The sequence below is a fragment of the Typopeltis vanoorti genome, chromosome 10 (genome assembly GCF_054136105.1).
Source record: "Typopeltis vanoorti isolate ZY-2024b chromosome 10, IOZ_Tvanoo_1.0, whole genome shotgun sequence".
Taxonomy (NCBI): domain Eukaryota; kingdom Metazoa; phylum Arthropoda; class Arachnida; order Uropygi; family Thelyphonidae; genus Typopeltis; species Typopeltis vanoorti.
The window spans coordinates 102,554,130-102,566,290 of NC_143558.1; the positions used below are offsets into that span (position 1 = coordinate 102,554,130).

Consider the following 12,161-nt stretch of genomic DNA (forward strand, 5'->3'; position numbering starts at 1 on the left):
AGTTTCCTGGATTCCAAAGGGATAAGGAAACTAGATATTCATTTTAAAAATTTATGGAATTTACAACCGTGTTAAAAAAAACTTTTTTATTATCCTGACGTTTCTATCTTCACATCAAGATCATCATCTCGAGCATACATCAATACAAGACAAGCTGAGTTACATTATTAACTGTAAGCTAAAGAAACAATGATTTGATCACATGTTATTTTACTGGCATGACCTCTAGTGGGGGAAAAAAAAATTACACCAAGCTAAATTCTATTTACAATGACAGGAATAAACAATCTTTCAGAAACAATGATGTCCTATTTTTAGTATTACAATTCTTATTTTTGCTTTTAAGATATTAGATTTTCTACAGTCCTGTTAATAGTCGTTCGTAGTGAGGAACATTCCGTGGGTCGAATATATACCTTCCATATGTTTGGGATTTTTAGACCATCATTATTGTTCAGATTGGAGTGGTTGATAATAATCTCACATGCTTCCTTAAATTTCCGTTCATACCATGTTTTAGTGCGATGTAGACATCCAGTGCTTTTCCAGTCAACTCTGTGTAAGGAATTCAGGGCATGATCAGAAAGGCCAGCTTCACCATAATTATTATATCTAATGTGTCGTCTGTGTTCTTTTTGTCTGATAGGAATTGTGCATCCTGTTTTTCCTATATATGGTATGTTGCAAGTACAATAAATCCAGTATACTCCAGGGTGGACTAGTGGAGGAAGTGGGTCTTTGAATGAGTTGAGTAAGCTTTTTTTAATTTTGCAGGAGGTTTAAAGGTGGCTTTGAGGTTGTGTTTTCGTAGTACTCTATTTATTTTGTCTGATGTTCCTTTAATGTAGGGAATGGTTATAGGTTTACTGTAGTCTGGTTTGTCTTTGTTTTTTTTTTTTTGAGGTTTTGTAGAGAATTTTGTTGATAGTGTTTTGGCTGTATCTGTTTTTTTGGAAAGTATTAAAGATAATTTTAAATTCGTCTTTTAGTGCCTGTTCGTTTGAACAGATATCGTCTGCGCGCTGTTTTTTGAAAGAGAAAATCACCTCAACAAAAGTGCAACAAATGTACCACCGCATGGAGAAAGCACTTCTCAAAGAGTAGATCCAAGCTACCAGAAAGAACCTAGCCACCACACAAAACGAGCTACTAAAAGAAAAAACTGAACTTTCAAGCTATGTAGCTTGAAAGTTCAGTTTTCTGGATGATCCTAGAAAAGATTATGGACAACACAGCAAACCACATCCTCCATACAAAGAAAGGAAACCTAATTTCCAAATTCCAAAGACTAAAAGAACGACAAAACCAGCTGCCATATTCAGAGTTCGCTACAGTGAACAACAACAACAACCAGCCAGAAGCAAGAAACAACAGGAGCCAACAATCGCCCACAGGTATCGATAACCTAGTCAACCTATCTAACCACGCTCTAAACAAAGACGAAATCTCTATACTTAACAAAGGTTTAAATTTTGCTATAGCACCGAAATCGATAAACAAACTTGAATTTATGTGCAATATTGAAAGAGGCCTAAGAGTCATTGCTAATAACATAGCAGACAAAATACGTTTAGAAACTGGCAACATTTTAAATCATAACAAAACAATAACAAGCAACATTACCAAACACGAATTAACAGCGATAAAATCACTTAAAACAAATCCGAACATAGTAATAACCAGAGCCGATAAAGGAAATGCCACCATTATTTTAAGCCATACCACTTACGTAGAAAAAATGAATCTGCTGGTCTCTGACAATAACACACACAAATTAGTTAACTACAACCTAACCAACAGAATAAAAAACAAAACAGACAAACTACTTAAGTCAATTACCACTTGGCCCAAAGATACGGTCAAAAAGCTATTTCCTTACTCCACGCGCTCCCCAAGAATTTACGGGCTACCGAAAATTCACAAAGAATTCTTTAATCCGTTAAGACCTATAGATGTTCCAATGAACAGGCACTAAAAGATGAATTTAAAATTATCTTTAATACTTTCCAAAAAAACGGATACAGCCAAAACACTATTAATAAAATTCTCTACAAAACCTCAATAAAAAAACAAAGACCAACCAGACCAGTAAAACTATAACCATTCCCTACATTAAAGGAACATCAGACAAAATAAACAGAGTACTACGAAAATACAACCTCAAAGCCACCTTTAAACCTCCTGCAAAATTAAAAAGCTTACTCACCTCATCCAAAGACCCACTAGCCCACCCTGGAGTATGCCAGATTTATTGTACTTGCAACATACCATATATAGGAGAAACATGACGCACAATTCCTATCAGACAAAAAGAACACAGACGACACATTAGATATAATAATTATGGTGAAGCTGGCCTTTCTGATCATGCCCTGAATTCCTTACACAGTTGACTGGAAAAGCACTGGCTGTCTACATCGCACTAAAACATGGTATGAACGGAAATTTAAGGAAGCATGTGAGATTATTATCAACCACCCCAATCTGAACAATAATGATGGTCTAAAAATCCCGAACATATGGAAGGTATATATTCGACCCATGGAACGTTCTTCACTAAGAACAACTATAAACAGGACTGTAGAAAATCCAGTATCTTAAAAGCAAAAATAAGAATTGTAATACTAAAAATAGGACATCATTGTTTCTGAAAGAATGTTTATTGCTGTCATCGTAAATAGAATTTAGCTTGATGTAATTTTTTTTCCCCCCACTACAGGTCATGCCAGTAAAATAACATGTGATCAAATAATTAGCTTACAGTTAATAACATAATGCAGCTTGTCTTGCATATTGATGTATGCTCCAGGTGATGATCTTGATGCGAAGATTGAAACATCGGGATAATAAAGTTTTTTTAAAACGGTTGTAAATTCCATACATTTTTAAAATTAATGCTGATCACCGTGTAACTCTAAAAGAAAAGAAAAACTGTAGTAATGGTGCAAAGAAAAATTACAAAGATGATATCCGGATTATGAGGATTGATTGAGAGTATGTAGTCTGTAGACATTGATGAATAGGTGAAAAAGGTTGTGATACAATAGAGGTCTCTAAACTCCTGAACAGTGTTATAGGATATCATCTGATGAAATTTTTCGTTATATGGAAGGTGTGGAGAAAACTTGAGGGCATTCGTAGAATTTAAGTTTGTTCGTGGTTAAGAAAGCAGTAAGCTAGATTTTTCTCTCACAGAGTGCGTAAATGGAACAGTTTATCTGTTGAAGTTGTTAGTGCATCTTTTGTGATTGAGTTTAAGAGAAAGTATGACTGCTGACATGGGTTATTTATCGTCTCCCTCAATGAGTCCTTGACTTCCTGGAGGTCTCAAACATCACTTGGAAAGTAAATAGGTCTGCATTTTCTTTCATTATAGACACAATATATTTCAAAAATAGATGAACTACGTTTAATTATTAAATACGTTCAAATAAAAACACCTCTTTTATCCACTGTGTTTTATCCAGTTAAAGATCAAAATATTTAGTTGATATAATTGAAACTCTCGAAAACTAGGATTTTCTAGTCTTGATTATTAAACAAACATATAGAGAAGCAGGTATGTTTGGCACATGCAGTAAAGATATGTAGTCAAAAGCATGACTTAACTAAACATCTTCTTGCTAAATATGTTCACTATGTAAACCATAACTTAATCTTAAACAACTCTGTAAAAAAGACATCACACCTTGTATAGATTATTATAACCTTAAGACCTCATGGAGTCAGACTCATCTAGGAGATCCCTTTGTCATACACACAGCTCATACTGTGCCTTTGTTACTATTTGTTATTTCTCAATTCTGCTTTGTCTTTGTATCTTTACTTAAATTTTATGTAAATGATAGCCTGCCTTAACTATCGACCATCGCCACTTATTTATTTCTACTGGATCCTATGTTCTCATGCTCTATAGTCTAACCAATTTATTTGTTCTACGACTGTGCTAGTCAGACTATGTATTAAATGCAAGATTATAAGATTTTTAATTAAAGACAAAGCAGATATTGTTAGCATTCCCTGCTTATGTTAATCCTTATCTTTAATTAGCGTAGCTTGAATATTGATCACAACTTGATCTTATGCAGGTTCGAAAGTTTGATAGTGCATTGACAGAATCAGTCCAATGTGTTATTCACAATCCATTAAATCAAAAAGGAATATTTATAGTTTGATTCACATTAACATGTATATACAGTTTATTACAATTCTTTGTAATTTATAGAATTGTTATTTTCAATTCTTCCTAATTCAAACTTAGTTCTAATTTACTTCCTTAAAGCTAAATCACAATCTAGAATATCTTGCCAGTCATATATATATATATATATATATATATATATATACAGGGTGTTCGGGATAAATTTGACATATTTATAATTAATTATATTTTTCCGTAAGTTACATGTATTAACACACACTTCTCTTCATTTAAAAGTTTGGACCCTTCTTCATTCATATACAAGATGTCAGAAAGGATGGATAGCTGGAACCCACCTGAATCATGGAAGAGAATAACTTGTATCATGATGATTCGTGCCCGCCATCAAAATAAGGATATTACGACTGCTGCCCAATGCTCCCTGAATACAGTAAAAACAATCAGGCATGAACTAGAAACTTGCAATGGTGACTACGAGGATGTAGCAAGAAGAAAGATCCCTAGCAGACGATCTGATTGCATTCGTACAGCAGAATTCCTCGCAAATCTGCAGGAACAGGTGCTGAAGAACCCTGGCATTGGAATTCGGGCTTTGTTCGTGGAGTTGCTAACTGTAGTCAAGCCCTGGATAACAAGGGTAGCCAATGGTAGGCCGTATGTATGGCAGCAGGATTCGGCCCCTTGCCACACCTCTGGGAAAAGTCAAAAATGGTTGTCTGAAAATTTCTACGACTTCACCAGTCCAAATGTTTGGCCTCCAAACTCCCCAGACCTTAACCCCATGGATTATTTTGTATGGGGCGCAGTTGAAAAAGACACCAATCGCACTTCCAGTAATACAAAAGCCCAGTTAATGGATAAAATTAAAACAGTTTTTGCGGCCCTTCCCAGGGAGACTGTAGCATCAGCTTGTTCGAGGTTCCGAAGCAGAATTGAAGCTGTGATCGATGCTAATGGTGGTTATTTTGAGTAAATCTTGTTGATAGTATTGTAATTAACTCTGCCTGTAATGTTTTTTTGTCAGTTCATTAAATTTAATAGATACAAAGAAGATTTTCTTTTTCCTTACGAAACTGTCAAATTTATCCCGAACACCCTGTATATATATATATATATATATATATATATACAAACTGACAATAAAGCATACCTTGAGTAAGCTTATTTCAATATCAGCTTGCATTATCTTATTTTACTCATAAACAGACACTCTTGATGTACAATCTTGTTTGGAATTATCACATACATAAGTACTTACAATTCTCATTCAGCACTTCTTCCATGAATTCTTGTTCACACAAAGGTGCTCCTTTTTGTCCTTCTTTCCTTCTGCTGGCTCGTTCTTGGCTTCCTGCTACATTCCTTCCTTGTGTGAGTCATCGATTATTCCATGCCTTATAGGACCCTTAGCATAGTGGCACTTTCGATTCCTGATATCATATTGAACATTAAAATGAACTTTCTTAGATTATTCTCTGTATTCCCTCAGAGTCAATGCTGACTTACTTGCTAGGAACTTTTGATGTACTTTCTTCTTTTCTATAACTCCCTTTTTTAACTTCTTGAATCCATGGTATATCGATTTTTCCCTTGCAGACAACTTCACTGCATGCCTGTAGTTGAATAAATGAATGTTTTCTTCAGAACCTGCCATCAAGTTTACAAGAACGGTATTCATAAGCTCTCTTTGTGTCCATTACGTTTATGATTATGCAGTTTAGAGTCCTCTTCATTTTATCCTGGTCTGTAACAGCTCTACACTTATGCATTTTATTAATTTCTGTCTTGCATAAACCTTAAGCCTACTATATATATATATATTATACCACCAACTATCATTGGAGATTTCTTCTCTGTTTGAATTAATCTTCATCAGTCATTAACAAAATTCCTCTACCCTTCCTATCTTGTGGGTCCTCTCTGACCATGTTAAACTGCCACATTCTATTCCTGTGAAGATATACAGGTTTCACTAATGCAAAATTTTTAATACCACTATATCTACCAGTGCTAAGAACTCCTTGCTTTTATGTCTGATGCTTCTGCTATTATATGCATTTTATTTAATGCACTCATCCACAGCAACATATCTAGTTTCCTTGACAATTTTCATTTACCACTTCACTGAACAACAATTTCTCCAAGCACCTTATCTTCTTCTACTGTACCTTTTTCTCTTTTCAAATCATGGAGTCATCACATTATATCATTCAATTATTTTACATGCATACACATTGCTTGAGTTGTGTCGTGACTTTGTATTCAGGAAAAAACACACTTTTGTTGCTTGGTCATCCAGTTTGCTCCTAATTTCGGAATTGCTGTATATCAATATATCTTTAATTATCTGTTTTTGCTTTCTTGGGCCTTCCTTGACTTTTTCACAAGTTTAATTTCTTTTGGTACCTCTCTCTCTCTCTCGGGATGTTTGCTAAGCACTTTTCAAGTCTCTCCAGTTCACATGTTGAATTGTAAAGCACTTGCTGACCATGTAATTTCTAACATCATGTTGTATCCTTCAGTTTATTTCCTTCGTATCACTTTTCTCACACTGCAGTCACTACCTTAGATTCAAATTCTTTTTCTTGATCGTACTCTGCATAATGTTCTTTTATCATCATCATTCCCATAGCCACTTATATTTAATCAATGCATACCTTCCACACATACTACTCGATGAAAATTTTCATATTGAACTCGCACAAAAAAAGACTCGCTACCCTAACTGTTGTACCTAACAGTTTATCAGTGTATATGTGAGTGTGTGTAACAGCAATCAGCTATGCATGCAATTAATTAAAATACTCATTAACTGGTAATTAAAAATAATTACTTATAAAAACTAAATATTTAAAGAAATACATCTTTTCTCTACAACCTTGACTATGAACTGGACTTGTAATGAACAACATTGGCAGTTACATTTTCACTCCTATATTAGCTACACACACACACACACACACACACACACAAAAGTGATTTCAGAACCTATAGCACATTAGGTCTTTGTGTGCAGGAGTCAGAAGAGAAAGAATGTATTGATATTCTTGAATGGGTAATAATTTCTGTCTTTAATTTTTTTTAAAAAAAAATTGTAACATTAACTGTAGATCCAAGATACTAACCACAGCTCAAATGAATTGAACTGAAATTTTTACTGAATTGAATATGTAGACTAACGTAAGGCTTATTATTATTTATTGCATGGGCATCTCCACGGAGTTTGAGGACTTGGCGTGGGAGACCTAAACTATCCACATAATATCATACCTCTCCATGAACCCATTAACAGACAAAACACAACTGACTCTGGCAATTCATTCCATTCATTTACCATTCTTCATGCAAAAATTCTAATCCTCACACTAACCACCCTCTTATTCAGCTTCCAGGGATGACTTCTTATTCTGCCTCCTCTAGCAAAGTGCTGAAATTTCCCTTGTAAAAATACCCTGTGAATCATTTTCCCTGTAAATACCTGTTATGTACAGGTATTTATTAATGTAAACATATTTCACATCAAATTTCCATTCTGACTATTCATGCTACATAATATGGAATTGGACATTTAAAGCAGTAGTGGAATGAGTACACATTTCAAGGTTCAGTCATTGCTAAAGCCATTATAATGCAAAAGAACAAATGATATAGCAATTCAGTTTGAGGTTATGCTGTTAGTGCATGACTTAAAGGGATTTCATTGAATGATCTTAATGAATCTATTTTATGACTAGTAGAACTGTTCAGTCTGTTAGTCATAAAACTGGTAAGCCTGGACTTCTCTGCTAACTATTCCTGTGGGCATATTTTTTGCCAAAGAAATAGCTAGCAGGCATAAGATAATAATATTCAACTGTCAGCTACACATGGGAAGAAACTTTTTAATATTTTGTGTTAACTAGTCATATATTTATTTGAATTTTATTCAATATTCAGGGTAATTATGACTACCTGGATCACATCTATACAAAGGGACAACCAGAAATCTTCAAAGTTCTAAGAGAATGGAAGGATCTTCTGGAAAACTTTACTGAAAGCACTGGAAATTACAAGTATGTAATTTTTTTTAATACTGGCATTGATTTATAATTACTAACATGACACAGTTGAGTTGTGGGCATGTCTGAATTCAGCTATGTCATGTTAAATGATTTGAGGTTAAGTGTACCTTTAAAATGTTATACCTATGCATTTACATTTAAAGGAATCATTTTAAAGTCATGACTTGATCCAGTCTAAGGTAGCTCTTCTTTCTGAAGTTCAGGAGTATTCTTAGAATCATGACATAATAAATTATGCTTAATTTATATGGTAGTAAAGATAGTTTTACTTGATTAGTGTAGCACAACAGATAGTAATAATACAAACATAATATACCCATAAGCATAAATAAAATAATTTTATGGGCTGTAAGAGCCAAATCAAAATGACAGATACATATTTTAGTTTGATATATGTTTTTTTTTTTTTTGTCCTTGGAAATTTTTTATTAAGAAGTGAAAAACCATTATATGCATTACATTACATCAGTGGTCTTCAACCTTTCAGACAGTGTGGGTCACATTAAAAATTTCAATGAAGCCCACAGGCCACTAAGCTATACTGCGATATTTAGAATTGTAAGATGCTTTCCAGATTCACTAGGAACACTGTGCATTTGATATTTTACATAAAATCCTATAAAAATAAACAAACTCAGCTTTAAGAGCATAAGTAGGAGTCAGGTTCATGCTAAGTAAATACAATCAATACTTGAAAAAAGATAATTTCATGAAGAAAACATTCATTTTTTACAATGTCAATGGGAAACTTGGCAATGCTTTTCCTTGACCAGCTTGTCGATGTTGGCATCAATGTTGGAAGTCGCTATGTGCAGAGTATTCTCAAGATGTTGGTCGGTAACCTGAGTTCTTGTCTTGGAATTCACGTGCTTCAATCTGGAGAATAACTGCTCACTTAAGTATGTGCTTCCTAACAAAGCGCACATCTTCAAAGCATGCTGGCAAAGATTAGGGAATGCGTCCTCAGAAATGTAGTCTTTGTAAAATGTTGAATGGCATGGGCACATTGAATAATTTTTCTCTCAAAGAAGAGTTGTTTTGGAGTTCAAGCAGCTCCATTTGTACTGAGACTGGCATTTCGGTAGCATTGACACTGAATGGCATTGAAAATAAATCTAAAGAAAACTGTTGGTTACGAAAATCACTAAATCTCTCTTCGAACTTGCTTCGCAACACGGCTAATTTTGTAGTGTATTCATCAAGAGAAGAACAGTTGGACTCAGTGAGAAGCTGAAAATAAGTTAAGTCTTTTTTTGTGAGTTGTGACTCCCAAATTTTGAGCTTGGCCACAAAAGCTTTGCAGTGATCAAACAGAGTGTGCACCAGTTGATCTTTGGATTGTAGCCACGTATTTAGGTCATTCATATGTAACGAGATGTCAGTCACAAAGGCAAAGTCTGTCATCCACTTCGGATCATTGAATTCCGCAGTCGGCTTCCCCTTGGTTTGCATGAACTGCTGCATTTCGCTCAAGTCAAAGACTCTTTTAAGAACCTTCCCTCTGTTCAACAAACGCACCTCACTATAATAAACCACATCGCCGTGATCCGCTTTGCACTCTTGGGTCAAAAACTCTTGGAATTGACAATGATTCAATCCCCTTGCCCTAATGATGTTGACGACAGTCACAATAACTTTAATGACATTCTCAAATCCAATAGTTTTCGCGCACAAATTCTCCTGGTAGATTAAACGGTGGTAATGGATGAAATCTTTTTCAATCACATCCTCGAGGTTGGTTAAGCTGAGGTTGAAACGCTGAAGCGTTTTCTTGGCTGCTTCAAGAATATCATCCAGATTCGTCGTTCCCTTCATAGGTACGAGCACTAGCAGTTCTTCTGTCACAGTGAATTGTTGATCAATGCCACGGAAAAAGATAGCCAGTTGTGCTGTATCCTTCACATCTGTGCTCTCATCTAAAGCAAGTAAATATGACATAAATTCGGATGATCTTTTTTTTAAAAGTTCCTTCAGTGTCATTGGCAAGTTCTTTGACACTTCGTACTACAGTTACCCCAGACAAACTTGGTTTTTTAAACACTTCCTTATTATTTGGGCACAGAATATCCCCAGAAGCGATGAGACAATCTTTCACAAACTCGTCGTCCAAGAAGGCTTTTGATTTTTTCAGCTATTATATAACTTACTTTGATGCATGCTTCGCTCTCTTCCCTCTGCCTTTTTAAACGTATCTTGCTGGCATTTTAAATCAATTTGGAGACAGTTCACTTTGTCCACACGAAACCGCCCTTGAAGGTGATTTGCTTTGTCTCATAGTGTCATTTTATATTGTATTCTTTTGATACTGATACTGACTCACAACAAATTGAACGCACTGGCTTATCGTCGATTAGCACAAAAAAGTACAAATTAGTCCACTTTTCATTAAAAATCTGACAAGAATCATATGATTTACGCTTTTACTCATAGACGCCATAGTGATGGAAGGTGAACCCAAAAAATGATCCAAAATGGCTGTGTAACGGTTATTATTCACTGAATATGTCTCACATGACGGACTATGGATGACACGACAAACCTACATTCGCTTATACAATTCTAAATACTGTCCATGGCTGACTGACTGACTGTGGATGGGATCATCTTGTATTTATATGAAAATAACGAAGTATTGAGAACCTTTGAGGTGTATCTGGAAGGCACTAGACAGCGCACTTGAATGAACTACTGCTTCAGCCATCTACCTGCGACATTAGTACTAGTACTTAAGTACCGCTTGGTGCTGGTAGATGACTGAAGAAGCATGTCTATTTATTTTGATAGGATTTAATGTAAAGTATCAAATGCATAGTGTTCCTTGTGAATCTGGAAAGCATCTTACAATTCTAAATATCGCAGTAAAGCTTAGTGGCCTGCTGGCTTCATTGAAATTATTTTTTATTTAATTGCATTTTAATGTTAATTAGTTATTTTTTTTCAAAATGGCCGGTGGACCACAGTAAAGAGCTCTGTGGGCCATGCATTGTAGAAGGAATGGATACTAGTTTTTGGATGTGTGGAGTGAGTTTGAGGGAAGAATGGATTTGTATAAGCAGGACGACCTACACTTGAATGCATTTGGCATCAGGAGTCTTGAAAAATTAATTGGTATGAGATGTAACACTGAGAGTTAGGGAAACTGAATTGTGATAGGAGGAATTGTGAGAATCTGTATGTAAGAGCAATAATAACATCTTCAGCAGTAAAGAGAACTAGCAGTTTAAAGCAAAAACTATAAGAAATTACGAAAAAAGAAAGAAGAAGAAAGCGGAAAGAAGAAATACAATGTTTAACACAGATCCTACAACTGAATGGTTACACAATTAAGATAACTAAGAAAATTCTCAATACAGTACTTACGAAAAACTTAAATAAACAAGACTTCAAGAATGCAGTCACCCTTCCTTATATTAAGAATGTAACAGATAAATTAGCAAAATTACTTTATAAAAGTACAACATAAAAGTGACTTTCCTGCCACTTGAAAAAATATGAAGATCTCTTCATCCTTCAAAACTCCCACATCATCCATTAAAAAAAACCAGAGGTTTATAATATTCATTGTTCCTGCGGCATCTGCTGTGTAGGACGACAGGGAGATTGGGGGGGGGGGGATCTGCATAAGCGAACATCAAAAGGACGTACAAAAGAAGAGAGAACATAAATCTGGCTTAGCATATCACACAGCTTCTACCAGTCATGATGTATTCTGGGATCCTGCATTGATAAGAATTGTTTCAGAAGAAAATTCAAAGAGGCAGCAAATACGATTAAAATTCCTACGCAATGCAACAAAAACCAAAGTTTGATTTTAAATCAAGTTTGGTCATTGTTTATTAAAAATTGACCCACCTCTGACAGAGTGAGCATGAACCACAGAACGCAACAACAAATAGCATTCAATCGAATTATTCCGGTTTAGTGACCACATTTTTATT

General features: G+C 35.0%; 1 protein-coding gene across 1 annotated transcript in view; it reads left to right on the plus strand.

The window, feature by feature from the left end:
• LOC150102641 (maltase A2-like) overlaps positions 1-12,161 on the plus strand; it is a 146,764-nt gene that overhangs the window by 64,645 nt on the left and 69,958 nt on the right. The window contains exon 6 of the mRNA XM_090398623.1: positions 8,099-8,214. Within this exon, the coding sequence (XP_090254749.1) occupies positions 8,099-8,214 (116 nt within the window). The remainder of the gene's footprint in view (positions 1-8,098; positions 8,215-12,161) is intronic.